The following is a 25086-nucleotide window of genomic DNA, read 5'->3' on the forward strand; positions in this document are numbered from 1 at the left end:
TGCAGATGACACTAAACTAGGAGGCGTGGTAGATACACTAGGGGGTAGGGATCAGATACAGAGGGACCTAGACAAATTAGAGGATTGGGCCAAAAAAAACCTGATGAGGTTCAACAAGAACAAGTGCAGAGTCCTGCACTTAGGATGGAAGAATCCCATGTACTGCTACAGACTAGGGACTGAATGGCTAGGTAGCAGTTCTGCAGAAAAGGACCTAGGGGTCACAGTGGACGAGAAGCTGGATATGAGTCAACAGTGTGCTCTTGTTGCCAAGAAGGCTAACGGCATTTTGGGCTGTATAAGTAGGGGCACTGCCAGCAGATCGAGGAACGTGATTATTCCCCTTTATTCGACATTGGTGAGGCCTCATCTGGAGTACTGTGTCCAGTTTTGGGCCCCACACTACAAGAAGGATGTGGAAAAATTGGAAAGAGTCAAGCGGAGGGCAACAAAAATGATTAGGGGTTTGGAGCACATGACTTATGAAGAGACGCTGAGGGAACTGGGATTGTTTAGTCTCCAGAAGAGAAGAATGAGGGGGGATTTGATAGCAGCCTTCAACTACCTGAAGGGGGGTTCCAAAGAGGATGGAGCTCGGCTGTTCTCAGTGGTGGCAGATGACAGAACAAGGAGCAATGGTCTCAAGTTGCAGTGGGGGAGGTCTAGGTTGGATATTAGGAAACACTATTTCACTAGGAGGGTGGTGAAGCACTGGAATGCGTTACCTAGGGAGGTGGTGGAGTCTCCTTCCTTGGAGGTTTTTAAGGCCCGGCTTGACAAAGCCCTGGCTGGGATGATTTAGTTGGGAATTGGTCCTGCTTTGAGCAGGGGGTTGGACTAGATGACCTCCTGAGGTCCCTTCCAACCCTGATATTCTATGATTCTATGATTCTATGTTGTACATTGGCGTAGATGCCCTGAAGTCAATGGAGCTTCATTGATTTATACGAGCTGAAGATCTGGCTCAGTGTGTTTTGTGGAATGCAGATGCCCAGATTAAAAACTTAGCTGTGTTGAAATGTATGGCCTGCTGGATAAAATGGTTCAGAGGAGAAGATGTAAAGAGAAAGATTCACTTGGCAAATCTCCTCTCTCCTGCAATCTGGGGTGGGAGAGAAATACAATGGTGGCTAGATTCAGTTTGGTTACAGAGAGAAAGGGATCCATGAAACTGCAGCTGTTTGACCCCATCATCCAGCCTTTACAAGGGCAAATGAAAACTGCTCCATTGCCCACATCAGCCGATGCTTACATTTTGGTGCATGCCAGTTAAGAAGGGACCAGGCAAATTCACCTACATAATGTATCTGCTCAAAAAAGGGCCTGAAAATGGAGCAATCTATCCCCTGACCATTCAATAGAGAGAGGGAATTGACAACTTTCAGGCCTTAAATTCACTGGCTACCAGTCACGGAGCTGGCTAATAAGTCATGCCCCACGGTCTGGTGCTTTTATTCCATCAGTACATAGCAGGCAGGATCTGCCCTGCTCTAGGCATCCTGTAGGAGAATGTCTGTTCTCTGTGCTGCCATGGCAGGAAGGAGGTGCACAGGGGAATGCTCGGTCTCTGGGTGAAGTTGCACAAAGCACTTTCTAGAGGAGGTATTTAAATGGCCCTGCTAATGTAGCATCTGAGTGTTTAACAATCACAAATGTATTTTACCCACACAACACCCCGTGAGGCAAGGCAGGGCTACTATCCCCATTGTACAGCTGGGGAAACTGAGGCACTGAGGAACTGAGTGACTTGCCCAAGGTCACACAGGAAGTCTGTGACAGAGCAGGGAACCAATAAGCCATTCTTCCTCTGATTAGAGCGAGCCTGTAAAACTTGGCTGTAGCCGACAGGAAAGGGTACGTTTGGCTTGCTGTGCAGAGTATGGCTAGATTGTCACTGTAAAACCTGGCTGGGATCCACGGAGGAGGGTAGGTCACTTGCTGTGAACTGGAGAATGAGGGTCAGACTTCAGGGGGATCTAGATTGGTAAAGGACCTAAGGCTCAGGAAAATCAAGCTGTGTCAAGAGAGTACAGTTAAACTGGGGACAAACCTTATGTAGATGCTCTAGTTTCAGTTTAAGGGCATGTCTAACCTACAGCTGCTACAACACTGTAGTGGTGCCACTGTAGTTCCATAGTGTAGACGCTTCCTACATTGATGGGATGGGTTTTTCTGGGTATGTAGTTATCCACCTTTTTGAGAGGCAGTAGTTAGCTCCACAAAAGAATTATTCCATCAATTTAGCCATGTCTACGCTGGGGGTTAGGTCGATCTAGCTATGTGAAATTATTCATAGCCCTGCAAAATGTGGCTAGGTTGATCTAATTTTTAAGTTGAGACTAGGTCTGAGAGAGATTTATTTCAGGTGGACTTAATCTTGTCCCAATAAACTGAAGCTAAACCAAAAAAAGCAACTCCAACTGAAATCAGAACATCCACATGGGGGTTGCATCAGTTTAAATTCACAGTTTAGGATCTATTGGGGCAACTTTTGTTTGGAGACCAGGCCTTAGCCTGGGGCTGGCTGAGGGGAGACTGAGCAGATGTGACACTCTGTACCGCAGGGAAACAGCCTGCACCCCCATGTTCATCCTTATAATATGACTGTGTGGTATCCAATGCAAAGCTTGTCATGTCAGGTATCTTTGGAAGGCTCATGATGCACTGAGCACTGTTGTTATAGTAATGTTATAGGTTGTAATTTCAGATATATAGTTATGAGGCTGAAAATGTGTCCTCACGGCTTAAAACAAGCCCAGGCAAAAACTCTCCAGGAGCAGAGGCCCAGGCAAAACTGTCCAAGAGCAGAGGGGCAGTTCATTCCTCATCAGGACATGTATGGGACAAACCCAGCCCAGCCTCACAGGAACAAAGGACACTGGCCTAGGCAGCAACAAAGGATCTGTTGGACTCTCGAGTGAGTCACCCCCCTTCACTTGGTCAGTTTGGGACTACGATGAGGTAATGCTCACCTGACTCTGCGGGGGGGGGGGGGAGCCAAGAAGGAAGAAAGGACATGATAAAAGGGAGAGATGTTTGCCATGCTCGCTCTCTCTCTCTTTCACCTCCATCTACAGACACCACCACCAAGCGACTGAAGCGCTGATCAAAGGGGAGAGTCTGGCTGAAGGGCAACCAGCCAGCCTGTGGTGAGAAGCATCTAAGTTTGTAAGGGCATTGAAAATGTTAAGATCAGCTTAGAATGCATTCTGCTTTTATTTCATTTGACCAAATCTGACTTCTTGTGCTTTGACTTATAATCACTTAAAATCTATCTTTGTAGTTAATAAATTTGTTTGTTTATTCTACCTGAAGCAGTGCATTTGGTTTGAAGTGTGTCAGAGACTCCCGTGGGGCTAACAAGCCTGGTACATATCAATTGCTTTGTTAAATTGACGAACTCATATAAGCTTGCATCGTCCAGCGGGCATAACTGGACACTGCAAGATGGAGGTTCCAAGGGTTGCGTCTGGGACTGGAGGTATTGGCTAGTGTCATTTGGTTGCACAATCCAAGCAGTGGCTGGCCAAAAGTGCCCACTCACGTAGCTGGGAGCAGCTTATATGCTAGAGGCTGTGCATGAACAGCTTGGGAGTGGGGGTTCTCACAGCAGAGCAGGGTAAGGCTGGCTCCCAGAGTCGAGGATTGGACTGACCTAACAGATCACTGGTCCAGATAACACCAGAGGGGAACATCATAGCAGAGCATCCACATGAAGAGCTATTCTACACATGAAAGTTATCATGGAATAAGTTAGGGTGTGAATTTAAAGCTACTGTATTCCAGAATAACTCCATGTGCGGACACTCATTCTGGAACAAGAGGGCCTTTTTCTGGTTACTTTAATCCACAATCCATGTGGCTTTTTGGCACATTTAAAGCAGTTCCATTTCTTATAACTCTGCCTGCCTGCCCTAGCGCTTATTGCTAATGAACATGGGAGGAGCTCCTGAGATAAACTTATTAAAAGATTCAGAGAAAATACTCAGATCTGGCCTGGGCTTTTTGCCCATGTCTGACAGTGAAGATTCAGGGATGGATAGATGGATCCATTGGTTTTATACTGCCACCCATCACCATAGTATCTGGGTGCCTTCCACATAACACCAATAGCAATAACGAAGTCCCTAGTGGACTTCATGAAGTCTCCAGCTCTTCTCCCTTTTCTGGGTCAAATCTCTGCCTCCTTCCTGCGAAGGGGAATAGATTTTTATAACACACCTATTGCCAGAGTATCTGAGCTTGTTTTGGAAGATATTCCCCCAAACCATAGTCATCCCTAGTGTGACTCTAGTGGGCCTAATATAACATGATAGAGCCATATAATATGGCGTGTTGAGTTAGTGTCAATTGCTGTCCACTCATGACACATATTTTTCCAGTCAGGGTCCTATCTTGCAAAGTGCTAAGCCCTCTCAACTCCCATTAAAGTCAAAGGAATTGAGAGAACTCAACACCCCCTTACAAGGGGCTCAGCACTTTCTAGGATCAGGCCCTAAACCTGGTAAGTCTGAAAAATCAGACCCTAAGATTATGATTACTCACTAAAGGTAAGCTCCTGCCTTTCTGGGGTGCGGAGGTATGTGTGGATGGACAGGGAGTTGAGAGAATGACTATCCTAATTGGTTGGTATAATTAGTCCAAGGACAGCAGCGAGCTGTGCCATGAAACATCTCCAGTGTTTGCAGCTCCTAGAATCAGAGAAATGCAAATAGACCGAAGTCTGCTATTGTCTGCAGCCTTTCAAAGCAGGCTGGAGCTGGATCGGGGTAAGAGCCATGTGGGCAGCTGTGGAGAGCCGTGGACCCTCCACACCTGCCCTGGACAGGTGGCCCTAGGGGCAGAAACACATCCCTTGGGCAGGTGGAGAGTCCGCAGCTCCCTAGCCCGCTCCGGAGTCCAGCTAGGGTTGTCAGGTGACTGGTTTTTGACCGGAACGCCCTGTTGAAAAGGGACCCTGGCGGCTCCGGTCAGCACCGCTGACCAAGTCATTAAAAGTTCTGTCGGCAGTGCAGCAGGGCTAAGGCAGGCTCCCTTAGCCTGCTGGCTAAGGGATCGGCTGGCATGTCTGGCCCTTAGGCGCAGGGGGGATCAGGGAAGCTCTCCATGCTGGCCCCGCCCCCACTGCTGGCTCCACCGCTCTCATTGGCCGGGAACCGGGGCCAATGGGAGCTGCAGGGGCAATGCCTATGGGTGCAGGCAGTGCGCACCGTGCAGAGCCACCTGGCCCGTGCCTCCGCCTAGGGTCCAGACATGCTGGCCACTTCTGGGAGCAGTGTGGTGCCAGGGCAGGCAGGGAGACTGCCTTAGCCCTGCTGGGCCACCGGCCAGGAGCCTGAGATGAGTGCCACCCAGCCGGAGCATGCATCCCGAACCCCTTGCCCCAGGTCAGAACCCCCTCCCGCACACAAACTCCCTCCCGGACCCCGCACTCCCTCCCACATCCAAACTCCCTACCCTATCCCTGAGCCCCCTCCCACACTCCAAACCCCTTGGCCCCAGCCTGTAGCCCCCTCCTGCACCCCAAACCCTCACCCCCAGCCCCACCCCAGAGCCCACACTCCTAGCTGGAGCCCTCACCCCCTCCTGCACCCCAACCCCCTTCCCCAGTCCACAGCCCCCTCCCGCACCCTGAACCCCTCATTTCTGGCCCTACCCCAGATCCCGTACTCCCAGCTGGAGCCCTCACCCCTCCTACACCCCTACCCCCTGCCTCATCCCGGTGACAGTGGGGGGACAGCGAGTGACGGAGGGAGGGGGCTGGAGTCAGTGGAGGGCAGGGCCTCAGAAAAGGGGCAGGGCTTCAGGGAAGGGGCCTCAGGGAAGGGGTGGGACAGGGGGCAGGGCAAGGGTCATTTTTGTGCAATTAGAAAGTTGGCAACCCTAATTCCATCTAAATTCCAACTTGGTCGAGGGCAGAGCCTGGGGGGGAAGAGGAGGGACAGGGCCACAGAGGGGACAGGGGCCCCAGGCTGGTCCCCCCACCTTTGGGAAGGCTCCACCTCCCCTTGCCACCACGTGGTTTGGCAAAATCTAGCACAACAGAGATATGGGCTGTTGTGCATCACAAAGGAGGTGCATTGGCAAAATTGTGTAGAGATTTAGTGTTGGCATTGCAAGGAAAGAGGCAGAATGAAGGTGCCTTGGCAGAGCTCTGGGATGCAGTGGTGGGGGCAGGAGAAGTAGTGGAGTTCAGGACAGAGATGCACAGGTAGATCTGTATTTGGTGGCAGTGAAAGGGCTTAAAGATGAAATAGGCCAAGGAGCTGCACATCAGAATTGAAGTATATTGCTCTAGCTGTGTGGGAACCTGGCAGGGGGGATGCAGCCCAGGACAGAGGTGAATGGCAGAGCTATGTGTGGGAATAGCAGGAGGGGCTGCAGATCAGGAATGAGTCGCATTGGCAGCGCTGGGCATAGGAACCTTACTCAGCAGCTCTATGCCCGCGGCTAGCTAGTGTTCAATCCCTCACTTCAGTCAACATGAACATGATTTTCACTCAATTTAACCCTTAGTCTGCTGGCCCATTCTGCACTGCCAGCCAACTTGGCTGCTCAGGAAGATGCGCACAGTTTCCAAAGGGTTAAATAAAAAATAAGTCAGTGCTTTGCAAAGCTGAGATTGCTTGAACCTGCCAAGAGGTTCCAGCCCCTCCTTTTCCTTTGTGTCAGTGGCAACAAATTCATTCAGTTGCATTGTTGCATGGATCTGTTTGCTGAAACAAGCTTCTAAAAGACAAAGAATAAAAACATTCCAAACACGGGTCTGACTCTGGTGCTTTTTGTTTCCTGCTTTGACTCTTTCATATGTTACTGGGAAGGGGGGGCACTGGGGGATGTGGGGGGAGGAGAGAAAAAAATTTGCAGCTCCCAGATCAAAACAATAATCAGCTAAATGAATTCCGCAACATTTTCCCACATGACCGGGAGTAATAATTTAGTGCGGCAGCCAGCTGGAAGGAAAGGGATTAATTCTGCACTTAGTGACACCCATGTGAATAATTCATCACACGCAGACCCTTTTTCACTGACCCCCGTGAGCAATTACTCCGAAGTACCAAACCAGCCAGCCATGCCCCAATGGTACGGCACCCCAGGTGAAAATAACAATGAAATAAACGGAATGACATTAGGTTCCATCCCAAATTAACTTTATGGATATCATTTTTGTGGGGGGAGGGGGAATAGTTTGATGCTGGATTATGATTTCGGTAATAAGTCTGGAGTGAACTGACCAGTCTATGTGTGTGCCACGGCCCTCCAGTGGTTGGCTCAAACATGCTCAACTGTGTGTCCTAGGCCCTATAGTGCTAAGAGCTAATGACGATTCCCCTTTGGGAACAAGAGGATCTGAGTTCTATCCCTGCTTCTGGTGTGACACTCCTAGCAGCCATGAGTAACAATTTGGAAAGGTGGCCAAGGATTTGTTAAAAGTGTCCTTGAGCTTTGTTTTTCTTGTGAGCTGATAGTCTCAAACACTTATTTTGCTGGCAGCAGCTGCAGCAAGGTCACATAGAGGGACTGGCATCAGGTTAACCTCATCCTGATCCATTGCAGAAACAATCACGATGTTCGACCAACGCATAGCACTGATCTTGACACTGACCATGCCCTTGTCAGGGCCAAGCTCCAATTACATCTTAAAAAGATCTCTTTTGCAAAGCCAAAAGGCAAACCTCGCCTCAACATCACTAATACTTGGGCTCTAACACTTGGGCAGTTTCAATGTGCACTTGAGCTTGTTTCTGAAAATGATCAACCTGATTCCCCTGATCCTGACATCTTGTGGGAAAATTTTAAGATCAAGACCCTGGCTACTGTTCTTTGGAACAACAAAGAAAAAACATTCTGATTGGAACACAGCATCTGAACATCAGTTGTTCCCACTCATAGAAAAGACAAAGCAAGCTGACCTAAGTCTACTTCAACAACCATCTAAGTCCAGAACTCTCAAGTTTAAAGAGGCTAAGTCTGGGGTTCAGAAAGCCACCAGAGAATGTGCCCAGAAGTATTGTTGGCAAGACCTGTGTGACAAGATTCAGACCTGCTTTGAAGGAGGGCACCTTCATAGTACCTATAATGGAATTAAAGAGGCACTTGGTCCACCTTGTAAAAAGACCACAAGCCTGAAAGTGAAAGATGGTACCATATTGACTGACAGGCAAGAACAACTTGACTGATGGGTTGAGTGTTACAAAGAACTCTATTCAAAGGATGCTATTATCTGTGATACTACCTTAGCTGCTGTTCCCCAGCTTCCAACAATCCAGTAGCTGGACCAAACACCAACACCTGAAGATGTAGAGAAAGCTATCAAAGAGATTGTGCCTGGGAAATCAGCAGGCAATGATCAGATACCTCCGGAGCTCCTAAAGGCAGGTAGGAAGAAGCTTGCAAGTGACACCTATGCACTTCTCGGTGCCTGTTGGGAAGAAGCCATATACCCCAGGATCTGAAAGATGCTAAGATAATTACTCTATATAAAAATAAAGGGGACACAGCAGACTACAACAATTACTGAGGGATATCTCTGCTCAGCGAGGTCGGCAAGGTGCTTGCAGGGGTCCTGCTGAAAAGACTCCAAGTCCTTGCTGAGAGAGTCTACCCTGAGAGCCAGTGTGGGTTCAGAGCTGGATGCTCCAGGACTGACATGTCCTTCATATTGCATTTGTTGCAAGAAAAAAGCTGTGAACAACAGGCACCTCTCTATGTAGCATTTGCTGACCTACAAAAGCCCTTCAACATAGTTATCAGGAATGGCATCTATAAGATCCTGTTGAAAATTGGCTGTCGACAAAAGATGCTCTCCCTATTCAAGGTGTTCCATGAGGGAATGAAGGCAACCATCCAGTATGAAAATGAAACATCATTCGAGTTTAGTATTGATATGGTATGAAGCAAGGCTGCGTCTTAGTGCCCAGCGGCTTTGGCATCTTCTTCTCTATTCTTCTTAAGTATACCTTTGGAAATGATCAATCTGGTGTACTAATTGAAATGAGGATGGATGGCAGCTTGTTTAACATCAGATGATTCCAGAGCAGAAGGCATGTCACCCAGCTTACTATTCAGGATCTGCTCTTCGCAGATGAGGTTGCATTCATCTCTAATTCACCCGATGAATTGCTTGTCATGATGAACAAGTCCTCTGATGCATGCACTAAGTTTGGCATAGGAATCAGTACCAAGAAAACAGTTTTCATGTCACATGGTACCAACATTCCACCTAAAATCTATGTCAGTAATGAAGCTCTGGACAAAATAGATCACTTCTGCTATCTTGGCCTTGATAGGGAACTGGATGCTAGAATAGGCAAAGCTTCTGTCACCTTTGGCACACTTATCTCGTGTCTGGAACAACAAGCTGCTAACCCTGAACACAAAGGTGTCTGTTTATCAGGCTTGTGTCCTTAATACCCTCCTTTACAGCTGTGAAAGCTGGATCACGTACTTCAAGCAGGAGCGGAGACTGAACAGCTTCCACCTTCGCTGTCTCAGAAAAATCCTTGGAGTTACTTGGGACCAACAGATCACCAATAATGAGATCCTTGAGAGCACAAGCTTACAGTCTATGCTGACTACACTGGATGCTTACAGGTTTCTCAAGATCATCTGCTGAAGGCTTTACTCTATGGCCAGCTCAAGAACTGCCTATGATGCAGGAAGGCCAAAGTTCCGATACAGCGACAAGGTCAAGTAAGGCCTCAAGGAATTCAGCATTCCCACTGCCAACTGGGAGAACCCTGTCCACAGCCGCTCAGTCTGGAGAAGCCAGGTCAAGGCTGGCGCAGTCATCACGGAGAGCCATCAGAGAGCCCAGGCTGAGGCCTGCCTGTGAGCCAGGAAGCAGAGTGTGCTCCAACCTCCATCTGGCGAGTTGACCTATAGCCACTGTGGGAAGATCTGCCACTCACGCATCAGGCTCTTTTCCATACTATTGCCAAGCACCACTTGTGATGGGTTCAGTCACAGAGACCCCCTTGGGACTGCCACCTGATGTGTTGAGACTACCTCTGAGCCTGTTTTCCCTGCCAGCTTGGGACTTCAGTACCCTGTCTTGTTGAGCCAGACATGCTAGCCTGCTGCAAACACAGACCCAGGTCTGAACCATGTCCCCCAAAAGCTGCAGACTTAACTGAAAACAGCTTAGAAAGTGCTCCTGTCTCTAGCACCCAGATACCCAGTTTCCAATGGGGTCCAAACCCCAAACAAATCCGTTTTACTCTGTATAAAGCTTATACAGGGTAAACTCATAAATTGTCCACCCTCTATAACACTGATAGAGAGATATGCAAAGCTGTTTGCTCCCCCAGGTATTAGTCACTAACTCTGAGTTCAATAATAAGCAAAAGTGATTTTATTAAATATAAAAAGTAGGATTTAAGTGGTTCAAAGTAATAACAGACAGAACAAAGGGCATGGTTACACTTGCGAGTTAGAGTGCATTAAAGCAGCCCCGTGCGCTCTAACTCACGATGCGTCCACACTGTCAAGGCACGTAGAGTGCCTGGACTCCGCGGCTAGAGCGCTCCTGGTACTCCACCTTGGCGAGTGGAATAACGTTTGATGCGTCCCCGCTGGAGCGCCACAGCGCCAGTGTGGACGCCCTGCTCTGTTAATTCGCTCTGATCAGCCTCCAGAAGTGTCCCAAAATGCCTATTTTAGCCACTTTGGTCATCACTTTGAACTCTACTGCCCTGCCTTCAGGTGACCAACTGTCAGACCCACGCTCTGGGAATTTGAAAATCACCTTCCTGTTTGCGCAGCCAGGCGTGGAGTGTTCTCAGCGAATCTTTCCAAGTGACCAAGTCTCCACGCGCCAGGCGATCCCCAGTATGGAGCAATGGCGAGGTGCTGGACCTCATCAGTGTTTGGGGGGAGGAAGCTGTCCAATCCCAGCTGCGCTCCAGTCATAGGAATTACGATACCTTCTGGCAGATATCAAGGAACATGATGGAAAGGGGCCATGACTGCAGTGCAGGGTTAAAGTGAAGGAGCTGTGGAATGCCTACCACAAAGCCTGCGAGGCAAACCGCCGCTCCGGTGCTGCCCCCACAACCTGCTGTTTCTACAAAGAGCTGGACGCGATACTTGGGGGCGACCCCACCTCTGCTACGAGGACCACCATGGACACTTCAGAGCCCAGTTCAACAAGGCAGGAGGAGGAGGAGGAAAGTGGGAGCGAGGGTACTGAGGAGGAGGAGGAAGACACCCCAGAATCCCTAGATGCATGCAGCCAGGAGGAAGGTAGCCAGTCGTGGCGGCTGGTGCTTGGGGAAGGACAAACACCAGAGGAGGTTCCCAGTAAGTGGCTTTTATTTTGGGAAGAAAGTTATTCAGTGCAGGCTCTTGGGGCAAGGAGGGTTAGGGCTGCATGCATGCCTAGATGTGGAATAGGGCGTTGATGTGCTCTCTCACATCATGGTAATTGGCCTCAGTGATCTCTTCAAAGGTCTCATCCAGGAGTTGGGCAATGCGCTTGCGCAGGTTTCTTGGGAGAGCCACTGTAGTCCTTGTCCCAGTCAGGCTAACATGTCCGCACCACTGTGCCGTGAGGGGTGGGGGGACCATTGCTGCACACAGGCAAGCTGCATATGGGCCAGGGCAGAAGCCGCATTGCAGTAGAAGACCCTCCCTTGCTTCCCAGGTCGCCCTCAGCAGCGAGATATCTTCCAGGACGAACTCCTGTGCAAAATGTGGGGACAGTGTTCAGTATAGGGGCCCGCTGTAGCTGTTGGCTCTCCCCAAGGCACAGAAACCCAGAGGACAGTATGGCCGTGAAACAATCAGTCCCCCTTGACCCTGTGCTTACTCACCATTTTGGGGCTCCCGTGGGTTATGTGTGCTCGCTTTGGGACAGGCAAATTATTCTATTGTGTAGACTGTGCTTGCCCTTAAGTATGGGGGAAGCATTGCTCTGTCTGGTGTGAACAATGCTGCCTCTGTTGAGTGTTGCATTTTGCTTTTACAGATGCAACCTTGAGATCTCAGCTGTCCGTGTTATCACCGGCCGAAAAACTCCAAAGAATTAGGAAGATGCCAGCCATTCTACATAAAGCCTTGGGGGTAAAAGAAGAAAGTCTCTTGGGTGCAGTGGGGAGGCCCACTTGGGCCACAATTTCACAGACACTCAGCTCCCATTTAGGCACCAGAATAAGTGGGCAGATTTTCAGCTTAGCTCAGCATGCTGTGTGCGTATTGGGTGCTGGGACCTTTGAAATTCTGGCCCTTACTGGGGGTGTGAGTGCTTACAAATCTGGCCCATAAGGGTTAGGCAGAATTGCAGCCCCTGACTTCTGGGAAGCATATGGGTTAATCAGTTCCTCATTCCCTCCAGGTCATACCGGGCCCCAAAGAGAGTGGGGCCAGAGCTCTGCCTCTATGTATAGATAGCAGAGCTAGCCAGTAAAGCTGCCACCTTTCTAATTGCTGGTAACCAGACCCGTGAGGCCCTGCCCCCTGCTCCGCCTCTTCCCTAAGGCCCCACACCTGCCCCACCTCTTCTCTAGAGGCCCCGCGCCCTTCTCCATCTCTTCCCTCAGGCCCAGCCCATATTGCTTACTCTTTTGCCCCCTCCTATTGCTTGCTGGATCATCTTCACCTCCCTCCCTGCCCCCCAACAGGGCTCCCTCTGCTCTGGGGCTGGGATGAGACTGGGAGCTGCTGCAGCCTAACAACAAACCTGCCTGCAGGTAAGAGATGGCCCCAGCTGAACAGGGGCTAGCAGGGATTAAGGACCCAGTACCTCCCCCCCCCATGGTAACTGGACTTTTGGTGTCCAGTTAGTACATCTGGCTACACACTGCCAGGTAGGGTTGCCAACTGTCTAATCACACAAACCCAAACACCCTTGCCTTGCCCCCTTCCCTGAGGCCCTGCCCCGCCCCTTCTCCAAGGCCCTGCCCGCTCACTCCATCCCCCCTCCCTCTGCTCGCTCTCCCCCACCCTCACTCATTTTCACTGGGCTGGGGCAGGGGATTGGGGTGGGGTAGGGAGTGCAGGAGGGGGTGCGGGCTCTGGGCTGGGGCTGAGGGGTTCGGAGTGTGGGAGGGGGCTCTGGGCTGAGCCTGAGGCAAGGGGTTGCGGTGCAGGAGGGGGTGCAAGGTGCAAGCTCTGGGAGGGAGTTAGGGTGCTGGAGGGGGCTCAGGGCTGGGAAAGGAGGTTGGGGTGCAGAAGGGAATGTGGGGTGTGGGATCTGGGAGGGAGTTTGGGTGCAGGAGGGAGCTCAGGGGGTTGGGGTGTGGGAGGGGGTGAGGGGAGCAGGCTCCGGCCAGGTGGTGCTTACCTCGGGCGGCTCCCAGTCAATGGCGCAGTGGGGCTAAGGCAGGGTCCCTGCCTGCCCAGGCTCCGTGCTGCTCCCAGAAGTGTCCGGGACATCCCTGCAGCCCCTCGGGTGGTGGTGGGGGGTAGAGGTATCTGTGTGCTGCCCTTGCCCCCACTCCACAGCTCCCATTGGCTGGGAACTGAGGCCAATGGGAGCTGCAGGGTTGGAGCCTGCCTTAGCCCCACTGCGACGCCGACCAGGAGCCGCCCAAGGTAAATGGGGTCAGGGGGCTCCACATGCTGCTCCCTCCACACACTGCTCCCGGAAGCAGCCAGCAAGTCCCTGCAGCCCTGGGGGGGGCTGCGTTGCCCCTGCCTGCAGGCACCACTCCCGCAGCTCCCATTGGCCGCAGTTCCTGGCCAATGGGAGCTGCAGAGTCAGAGCTCGGGGCGTAGGCAGTATGTGGAGACTCTTGCCCTCGCACCCCCAGGGACCGCAGGGACGTGCTGGTCACTTCTGGGACCGGCGCAGGGCCAGGGCAGGCAGGGAGCCTGCCTTAGCCCCGCTGCGCCGCCGGACTTCTAGCAGCCTAAAATCTCCCGGTTTGGTTTCAGTAGCCTCTGGGACATAGAGCCAGATTCCGGGAGACTCCTGGTGAAACTGGGAGAGTTGGCAACCCTACTGCCAGGTCACCTTTTTGACTGGACTTTCCAGTCGAAAACTGGGCACCTGGCAAATGGCATCCAGACACAGATGCCAAAAAATGAACTGTCTTGGTAAAACCCAAATGGGTGGCAACCCTACTAGCCAGCCACATGGGGGCAGGGGAAAGAGGCTGCACCCTATAGTGGGCCCCCCATGGGGGACTGCAAATCCCCTCTGCCCTGGTATGGCCCATGTTATTTCCCATCACAGAAGCCATGTTCAAAGGTCATGCCTGGGATTTACTTTACATTCTCTCTTCCCAGATCCTCCCCTTTGGCCCCTTTTGTTGTAGAGCACAATGGACTAAGCCTCTGCTTCAGCCCCTTCCTTAAGCCAGGCCTGTCGGATCTCCCTGCCTGTGTTATACTAGCATGGTTCCTTTACGAGTTCTGGGAGACAGGAGGGGAGTGGAGAAGGGCACACGCTTTATAAGTCTATATAACCCTGCATCTGTAGTCCCCAAGTGTATGTGACACAGGCATGCCCAGACACGCACAGGCAATCCTATTATACCTATGTTTGACCAGCTTCACCAAAGGGGTGGGGATGTTCTCGCTGAAAGCTAAGTGTAGGCCCGGGACTTAACTCACCCCCATACTAAACTAGCCTTGACTAGCCTTGGGTGGGACTCAGGGATTTCACCACTGAAATTAAATAAAATTGCTCCACTGCCGTGGGCACCCCACCACAGGAATGCCCCTAACAAGAGTTATAATACCAAAGGTTGTAAAGTAGAGATATCCAGGCACTGGGAGGATACAGAAAGACCCAATAAATGGTAAAATAGATAAAATAAGCTCTGACCAGCGAATTTATGATGGTCATCTGCACAAACAAACTAAGTCATAAATATGTTACAATTTGAGCATGAGAGAGAAAATATAAAAAAGACTTGAGCAGGGAGGAGCAAACATAGGTGCCAGTGCATGATTGGTTAAATTTTGTTACCTAGGGGTATCGAATAATGTGATGGGTTTAATAGAGTTAATGGAAGTAGTTAGTTTTACCTATATAATGGGAGCTATGTCTGGACTTCAGTTCAATATCAAGCTGCTAGAACTCTGACCTCTCTCCACAACCGTGATGTGCAGAAGCATTGGCGGGCACCTCCAGACACGTGGATTCTGACTGGCCATCGGGTGAAGTTTGTCTGTGTATTGGGAGTAGTGAGCATAATATATTTGCTTGGCATATGTATTCTGTGCATGTTGCACAGAATACATATGCCAGAATAGATGTTTAGAGAACAGCTGTGTAAGGCTTTTTCACTGGGAAAAGATCCTGCAGACCTGTAGAGCTCTGAGCCCCATGGGAAAGGGTAGGTGCCTTACCCACAAGCCCTCAGAAGGAAAAGGGTGGGAGTGCCTAAATTGACCAGGTCAAGCCTTGAGCCCTCGGTAGAGTGTGTGGTTAGATGTTTGGCTGCATGTGTGTGTTCTCTGTGTGCAGACAGCTGGCACAGCAGACCTCGAGCGAACCACCCAATGACCACAAGATTTGTTAAGGTACAAAGGCACCAGGCCAGGTTTATTGTCGACAGAGCACAGTATATAGCACCTGGCAGACTCTACGAGGATACTAAGACATGTATGCCCATGACAATAGACACAGCTCAGTGAATGGCAGGACTTTCCATTCCCCCCTTGGCTGGACAAAAATACTCCCTCCGAGATACATCTTTATACCCTGATACAAACATGTTACGTACTGCCTCTGACATACTTAATTACTGCTCCCTGATGTGGTTAGTTATCACCCATCACCTTGTACATGTTGATTTGATTAAAACATCTTTATTATGTACTGTCATCCTGACTTTGTCTTTTAGGAGGGGTTAGCGTGTTCCTGTTATCCTTGGGGAATGTTTTTGTATCATCCTTGATATTGGGATGTTCTGGTACCACTTGATATTGGGATGTGTTTGCATGAGTACTCTGTGCTTTGTACTTCTTAGGAATGTGTATTTCTGCAATATCAGCCCTGTTCTTGCCAGATTCTGTGAGCAGGTCCTGCCTCATACCGGGCTTCTGATACAAGGGCTTATGCTTCAGGCTCTCTCCCTACTATAGGGTACAGGTGGGATGCCCTAGATTTTGGCAAGGAAACATAAGAACTGGCTGATCATCTTGGTTATTGTGAGACATTTATATGGGAAATGTTTTCAGAGCTCTGCAAAATGCAGAATATGATGTTCCAAAACTGTTGGAGATGAAGCAGATCACCTGAGGTGGATGGGTCTCAGAGCTAACTCAATTAAGAGTGAAAACAATCAACATCTTTTGACCTAGCCCAGCCCTGTATTTCCTGCTTGGACCACATGAGCATTGACAAAGACAAAGGAACCCAACGAAAAGCCTCTGACGATGGGACCCTCTAGGCTGAACACCCTGATTATGGAACATCCTGATTATGGAAAGACACAAAACGTCAGAGACTAAGAGAAGAAGAGAGGGCACAAGATGTTATCCATTACAGAGGTGACACTCTGCCAGTGGGAGTGTCTCATGAAAGGTAGATCCCAGCTGTCTGGGCTGGACTAGTGCTGTAAGGACTGACCATCGGGCATGGGCGGCACGTGAACTGTCCGTTCGGGGAGGCTAACCCCAGCCCCTCCCCCACAGCCGCCGGCTCCCCAGTCCCAGGCTGCCCTGGCTGGGCTGCTCCACCCTAGAATCTCTAGCCCTAGGCCACCCCGGCTGGCCCCAGCACCCCCAGCCCTGGAGCGCCGGGCGGGCTGCCCCAGTGCCCCCAGCCCTGGAGCGCCGGGTGGGTGGCCTGAGTGCCCTCAGTCTGGGAGTGCTGGGCAGGCGTCCCCAGTGCCACCAGTCCTGGAATGCTGGGCGGGAATCCCCAGCCCTGGAGCACTGGGCGGGTGGCCTCAGTCACCCCGAATCCCAGAACAAAGGCTGGTCCCCCTTAGCCGCAGCCCCTTCCCATTTTGGGGAAGAGGAGCAGCCTGGGCTGGGGCCATGAGGGAACAGTGGGAAGCAGGAAGATCTTGGAAAAGAGCGTGGGCAGGGCCACTCCTGGCTGTTTGGGGAGGCTTAGCCTCCCCTGGCCTGTGATACTTGCTGCCCATGCCATTGCAGGAGAAATTCCTTATTAGACTGAAAAAGAACTTGTTAGTTAGAATAGACTCGAGATTGCGTTTTATGTTTTTCTTTTCTCTGTAAACTGGTGATTCCAATCCTTGTACTTCCATCTATTTTGGAACTTTTTCTTAAGCTCTGTTAAATTAACTTATATTTAGTTTCTACTTTACACGTGACCAAGTGCTTTGCGCTAAAGTGTGTTGAGTGAGGGGAGGCTGGTGAACTGGGGTGCACTGCTGGCCCGGAAGCAGCAGATTGATGTATATTGTGGGTATCCAGAAGAGAAGGGACTGGGCACTAGAGTGTCCAAAGGTGGAGCATGCAAGGATCATGGAGCCCAGAGTGGAGTGCTTGTGCTGCCAGCAGCTGGCAGAGTTGGGATCATTTTTTCCCCTAGGATGTTCTGATGAACATCAGCTCTCTTACCCTGTAAGCAGGTGGTAGTGACTCACCCCAGACACCTTGGGGAACCCCAAAAGTCTCACAGTGGCCTCTGGATGTAACCTGCTCTCAGGATGGCAGCAGCCTGGACACCTTCAGTTTGTTTCTATTCATGTCATTCAGTGCCAGCTTCACTGGCATGGAATCTGCATGACTGACCTCCTGTCCTCCTCGCCCATGCCTGCCAAGGGATGGGGCAGCCTCCTCCAGAGTGGTACTGGGGCAGGGGATGGATGGGCATTCAGCTGGCAGAGGATCTGTGTGGGAACCTTGGAGGGCATTGGAGTGAACTGTAGGGCATGCCAACACTCGGGTGCTGCCTAGCCGGAATAGCAAACCCCAGTGATTCGCCTTTGGATCCAGGCCCAAAATTCCCTTTTTTTCAGGGGGGTTTGGATGCAGGTACAGATCTGCGTCCTATCTAAAGTAAAAATATCCTACTCTTCTTTCCCCGTGATGGGAAAGGGGAATTCCCCTTTCACATCCATGGACTAAATCTCACCCACATAGCCCCATTGACTGAGGTGGCCCCTTGTCTCTAAAGTTAATCTGTTCCTTCCCACTTGCCTCACCTCTGAGCCGATCAGCTGCATGCAGAGTTGAACGGTTGGAACAGCACCAGATGTGGTTCTCAGATTAGTGCCCTGGGGAAACAACATAAGGAAGGACAAGGTCAATAAAATCCACATGAGAACATCAGCTCCTGAGAACATCAGAGTGTCAGATGGCAACCCATAGCCTGTAATAGCTTTGACTGGCTGGTGCCAGTCTGTTATGGACAGCAGCCAGCAAGGAATTTGCTTGCTTCCCTGCTGCAGCTTAACATGCCAGGAGATTGGGGCTACCAGGTGTGCCAGGGCTGCCATGACACTCCAAAGGGATTCCAACAGGCCATCGGCAGGATATGGCTACAGGCATGCAGGAGTGAAGAGCCAGCAGTGAAGCAGTTAATAAGCTGGAATGAATGACACATCAGAAGTCAACCCCCCAGCATTCAGCTCTATGGTCCTGTTTCTAAAGATGGCGGGTGAGGTCTGTGCATCATTGCCTGCTCCCAGGTACTACCCACACCCAGAGAGAACCCTGTGCCAGCAGCTATACACTCCCCATGTAGGGTCCAAATCCAGAGAGAGGCTGAGCAGCCATAGCTCCCACAAAATGAGTGGGAATTGTGGGTGCTCAGCACCTTTTAGAACTTGGCCTAGAAATTATTTAACATGGGGTTAAGTTACAGGAGACAAGTATGATAGCTTCTCCTAGCTGGCCAGGGCCCGTGAGCACGCAGCAGGTACCACATGTTGGTGGGTTAACACCCTCATAAATGCTCCAGGGTCAATGCAGGCTGAAGTCAGCCTTCCTGAGCAGGGGCGGGTCTATGTATTTTGCCGCCCCAAGCACGGCAGTCAGGCAGCCTTCGGTGGCATGCCTGTAGGAGGTCTGCCGGTCCCACGCCTTCGGCGTACCTGCCGCCAAATTGCCGCCTAAACCGCGGGACCGGCGGACCTCCTGCAGGCATGCCGCCGAAGGCAGCCTGACTGCCGCCCTCACGGCGACCGGCAGGCCGCCCCCCGCGGCTTGCCACCCCAGGCACGCGCTTGGTGCGCTGGTGCCTGGAGCCACCCCTGTTCCTGAGTGAAGGTAACAGATTAGTTGCCCTGCAGTTACCGGGGTCAGCCTAAAACATGAAAAATAACTTCAGGAATATGTTGACCAAGCAGGAATTTAGTTGGTTGGATCAATCTGGGGAGCCTTGGTTGGGACTGGCTCTGGTTCGCCAGTCCCTGCTGGGGATGAATGTAACTGAAAGAACCTGGCTTTGTCCCCAGACACCATGCTCACCCAGTACTGTTCCCAGATCAGGCCGAGCAGATGCCAGACAAACTGGCAGCAGTGACAAGTGAAACACTCCTGTGGGTAGAGGAGGAAGCAATGACCTTTCATCCTCTCTGGAAGCCTAGAGACAATCCTGTGAGACTCCATGCACTGTGATGAGAACAAATGCAGATGTTCTCCCACTGCACTCCACATAGAGCAATTCCTCCTCTTTCTCCTGCTCCACAAGAGCTGTTCCCTGGATGAGAACCCAGGACTTCTGCTGGTTGCCTCTGTCTGAGTGAACTCCCCCTGGCCCTCATTGTACTGCTTATCATATTATCCCCCCATTAACACACCATGAGAAAGTCCCCCCGCCCTTCCTCTTCTCTTCGTCTGGCAAACACCTCTTCCCACCATACAAAGCACCTCTACCCCGTGCCTCACTCTTGCATGAGATCTCCTCCTGGCTGGCTCTGTTCATTCTAAGTTCTTTCAGCTACCCAGGCCAAACCAGGATGGGATCAGACAGCAAGGTGGGTGGTACATGACTCATTCTTACACAAGGAACTCTTCCAGCAGGACACAAGGAATCAGTGTTCGATCTGCCCTCAGCAGGACCCAGAGCAGTTACCTGGATTGGAACATCATCTACACGAACCCCACTCCGGTTGCTCTCTGCCACAAGACTCCGATACACACGGTTGGTTAGGGGCAACACAGAGTAACCCAAAGGCTTTGGCTTGTTCTCAGCTTCTGTTTCTGACACTGGGGAAAGGAATCACATCAAATACACTTTATAAAGAGAAAAAAGGACTATTCCCTGCCGTGAACCTGGCAGTACTACAGCCCTAAGAGCCAGGAAAACCCAGCACTACCATGCTGAGACCCCAGAAACCCAACACTATTGTGCTGAGGCCCCTCAAGACCCAGCCCTGAGACTCCCAAAACCCAGCACTACCATGCTAAGATCAGCCCAAAGCCAGCATTAACTCCCTGAGATGCCCCAACACACAGCACTACTGTGCTGAGACCCCCCAAACTCATCAGTATCATGCTGAGACCCCTCAAACCCAGCACTACCATGCTGAGACTTCCAAAGCCCGGCACTACTGCTCTGAACCCCCAAAACCAGAAAACCCGAGCAGTCCTGCACTGAGACTCCCAAAACCCAGCACTACAGCCCTGAGATCCCAAAGCCCAGCACTACAGCCCTGAGACCTCCAAAACCCAACACTACCGCACTTAGATGCCCCTAACCCAACAGTACAACACTGAGACCCCAAAACACACCATTAGCTTGCTGAGACCCCCCCAAAACCCAGCATTACCGTGCCAAGACCTGACAAAGCCCACCACTAATGCCCTGAGACCCCCATAGCCAAGCACTACCACATCGAGACCCCCCCAAAACCCACTGAGACCCCTCAATGTCCAGCACCACCTTGCTGAGACCCCCCAAACCCAGCACTAAAGCCCTGAGACCGCCATAATCCAGCACTAAAGCCCTCAGACCCTCCAAACCCAGCGCTATGTCGCTGAGACCCCACCAAAACCTAGCACTACCTTGCTAAGATCCCCCAAAACCCCGCACTACCACACTGAGATCCCCAATGTCCAGCACTATCACGCCGAGACCCCACAAAACCCAGCACTAGATTGCTGAGACCCCACAAAACCCAGCACTACCCTGCTGAGACCCCCCAACCCAGAATTATAGCCCTGAGTCCCCCAAAACCCAGCACTACCTCGCTTAGACTCCCTAACACCAGCACTACCACACTGAGACCCCTCAAACCCACCACTAGCTCGCTGAGATCACCCAAAATCCAGCACTACCATGCTGAGACCCCACAAAACCCAGCACCATGTTGCTGAGACTGCACAAAACTGAGCACTATGTCTCTGAGACCCTCCAAAACCCAGCACTATGTCCCTGAGACTCCCCAAAACCCAGCACTACCATCCTGAGACCACCAAAGCCCAGCACTACAGCCCTTAGGCCCCCCTAAACAAATTACTAAATCGCTGAGACACCACAAAACCCAGCACTACAGCCTTCAGACCCCCAAACCCCAGAACTGGGGGGAGGGATAGCTCAGTGGTTTGAGCATTGGCCTGCTAAACCCAGGGTTGTGAGTTCAATCCGTGAGGGGGCCATTTAGGGATCTGGGGCAAAAATCTGTCTGGGGATTGGGCCTGCTTTGGGCAGGGGGTTGGACTAAATAACCTCCTGAGGTCTCTTCCAACCCTGATATTCTATGATTCTATGAACTAAGATGCTGAGACACCCCCCCCCCCGCCCAAACTCTGCACTACCTCACTGACACCCCCCTAAATCCAGCACTACCACACCGAGACCCCAAAAAGCCCAGCACTATGTCACTGAGACCCCACAAAACCAGGCACTACAGTCCTCAGACCCCCCTAAACAAAGCACTAAGTCGCTGAGACCCCCTCCCCCAAAACCCAGCACTACAGCCCTGAGACATCTGAAACCCAGCAGTACCATGTGGAGACCCCCCCACCAACCCAAGTATTAAGTCGCTGAGATCCCTGAAAACCCAGCACTACCACACTGAGACCCCTAGAGGCCACAACTAGCTCACTGAAACTCCCGAAAACCAGCAGTATCGTGCTGAGACCCCCCCCAAAATCCAGTATTACCATGCTGAGACCCCCCAAAACCCAGCACTACAGCCCTGAAACCTCAAAAACCCAGAACTACAGCCTTCAGATGCCCAAAACCCAGAACTAAGTCGCTAAGACCCCTGCAAGACCCAACACTACTTTGCTCAGACCCCACAAAGCCCAGCACTATGTTGCTGAGACATCCCAGCACTACAGTCCTGAGGCCCACAAAACCCAACACTAGATCTTTCAGACCCCCCCCAAAATGCAGTACTGTCACTGAGATGCCCCAAAACCCAGGACTACCACACTGAGACCTCACCCCAAAATCCAGCACTCCCATGCCAAGACCCCCCCTCAAACCTAGCACTGCTGCACTGCGACCGCTGAAAACCCAGCACTACCTCACTGAGACCCCCCCAAAACCCACCACTACAGCCCCGAGATCCCCCAGTACTACATTGTCGACTCCCCAAAACCTTGCCCTACTGCCCTGAGACTCCCAAAACCAAACACTACAGCTCCCAGACCCCCAAAACCCAACACTACCTTGCTGAGACTCTCAAAACCCAGCACTATGTCACTGAGACCCCAAAACCCAGCACTACCACGCTGAGACCCCAAAACCCAGCACTGCAGCCCTCAGACCCCCAAAACCTAGCACTAAGTCGCTAAGACCCCCCCAAAACCCAGCACTACCTTACTGAGACTCCCAGAACTCAGCACTATCATGCTGAGACTCCCGAAACCCAGCAGTATTGTGCTGAGAGCCCCGCAAATTCCAGCACTACCATGCCTAGACCCTCATACCCAGCACTACCTCTCTGAGACCCCCCAAAACACAGCACTACCACACTGTGACCCCCCAAAACCCAGCACCACAGCCCTGAGACCCCCAAAACCAAGCACTACTGTGTTGAGACTCCACAAAATCCAGCACTACCTCGCTTAGACCCCCCCAAAAGCCCAGCACTACAACACTTAGATACCTGAAAACCACCACTATTTCGCTGAGACCCCCAAAACCCAGCAGTACCATGCTGAGACCCCCCCAAAACCCAGTATTATCACACTGAGAACACTGAAAACCCAGCACTACTGTGCTGAGACCCCCCAAAATCCAGCCCTACCATGCCAAGACCCCCCAAAACCCAGCACTGCTGCACTGGAACTGCCGAAAACCCAGCACTACATTGCTGAGACCACCCAAAACCCAGCACTACAGCCCTCAGACCCCTAAAACCCATGTCAAGGCTGATTCCTCACTTTGGCACTTCGAGTGCAGAAGGTGAGGGCCTGCAAGGATTATAAAAATTAATACTGGCCACTCCAGGCTTGTATTAAACTCCCAAGGTTACTGCTTTTCTCTGACCTTGGATTGGTAAATGCTGCCACCACCCAAATGCAGAACCCCTTTGAGAGCCCAGGAAGGCGCACTTGGGAATTCCTTCCTGTGGGGTACCCTCAAGCCCTTTCACTCCCCCCTCCGGGGAAGAGCTAAGAAAGAAAAAAAAGGAAATCAGCTGTTGCCACCAGCTAATTAAACAATGTGCACAAACCTCTTAAGAGACAGATATCCAATCCTGTTCTTAAAAAAGGTAAATTGTATTAAAAAAGAAAAGAAAATACATCTGGAAACTCAGGCTATTGCTAGATTTAAAAAAGAGTAACTACAAGGATAGCTTTCTTGAAGACCCGCTTAAAGTTTACAAGAAAAACAAAAGCACCTGGGGTTAGCACAGAGGAATCCACAAGCAATAATGAAATAAAAGGAATAAACCTAATCGCGTCTTCCTAGACATTCCTGATCTACTTACATATCTGGGGTTTTAAATGAGTAGTTTCTAGGTATGATTCTGATGATCTTTTCATACCTGGCCCAAGCTTCTTACAGCATGGCTGCTGCCCTGTCCGCCTCTCCCCAGGAGAACAACAACAGACAGACAAAAGGGAGTCTTGTTTCAATTTTAAAAAGTTCTAGCCTTCCCATTGGCTCTTCCCTCTCACTTCCTTTTACATATGCATAGCAGAGAGACTTTTTAACACTTTGCAAGTAGAGCAAGTAGAGAACAGCTACTAAGAGGGATTTTATAGCTATTGGCTGGCTGGGTGTCCATAAAAGGGAGCTACCCTCACCCCCCTTCATTTATCACAACCCAGTTCTAAGTCGCTGAGACCCCCCAAAGCCCAGCACTACCTCGCTGAACCCCCACCAAGCCCAGCATTACTGCGCTGAGACCCCCCGAAACTGAGCACTACCATGCTGAGACCCCACAATACCCAGCACTACCACGCTGTGATCTCCTAAACACAGCAGTACTGTGCTGAGACCCCTCCAAACCCAGCACTATCACACTGAGACCTGTCCCATGAGACCCCATAAATCTGCAGCACTACAGCCCTGAGATGCTATCCCATGGGATCGAAAGCAGCCTGATGATAGCTTTGAAATCCAGCTTGGACCACTGCAAATTGCTGCCTGCTGGAATGGAACAATCTTTGGAGTGGCCTGGGAGACCATGGCTTTGTTGTGACAGGTGAGTGAGTGCTGTGCCAGTACCTGCTGTTACTTGCGCTCCTGGGGGAACTCCAGATGGGAATTGGGTGGGAGCAAAACCCAGACCCCTAGAATTCCCCAGGAACTCTTCTGTCTCACACACAGAGCCACACTAAATCCAGAGCACTTCCTGTGGCCTCGCACTTCTGTTTAGCTTTCCAGCCTAGATATGTATGAATATCTTTGGTGCCCAACAAACCAGAGTGAATCAATAGTTGTGCCTAGATCTGCCTATGTCCTTTGCACCAGTGGAATGATCCAAAGCTGGTCGAATCCCAGAGAGAGGAACTCACTTGTTTTGTACGGATAGTATTCGATCACCAGGCTGGTATCATCTGAGAAGAGGGTGGCCCCATCCCTGCCTTGGAAGAGGAAGGAGGAGTTCCAGGTTGGTTTCTCTGGGGGTCCACCAGGTTGGGTGACCTTAGATATGGGGGCAAAAAGACGACAGTGTCAAAATATACAGAGAGAAACACCTTATTTAGGGAGCACTGGAGGGTGTGTGGGTGGGGGAATTCCTGTCTCTCCTTTGACAATGCAGAGTGTGCAGTAAATCCATGGGACAAGAGGCCTTTATTGATTGACTA

The 25086-nt window shown here is 51.0% G+C and overlaps 1 protein-coding gene across 1 annotated transcript in view; it reads right to left on the reverse strand.

The window, feature by feature from the left end:
* Positions 1 to 25086, reverse strand: part of CCDC33 (coiled-coil domain containing 33) — a 230733-nt gene that overhangs the window by 130696 nt on the left and 74951 nt on the right. Inside the window, exons 8-10 of the mRNA XM_026648566.1 lie at positions 24793 to 24922; positions 19946 to 20079; positions 18072 to 18143 (exon numbers count right to left, since the gene is read on the reverse strand). Coding sequence (XP_026504351.1) covers positions 18072 to 18143; positions 19946 to 20079; positions 24793 to 24922 — 336 coding nt within the window. The remainder of the gene's footprint in view (positions 1 to 18071; positions 18144 to 19945; positions 20080 to 24792; positions 24923 to 25086) is intronic.

This window comes from Terrapene carolina, unplaced genomic scaffold (assembly GCF_002925995.2).
Source record: "Terrapene carolina triunguis isolate 2854851 unplaced genomic scaffold, T_m_triunguis-2.0 Scaffold67, whole genome shotgun sequence".
In the NCBI taxonomy this organism is placed as follows: Eukaryota; Metazoa; Chordata; order Testudines; family Emydidae; genus Terrapene; species Terrapene triunguis.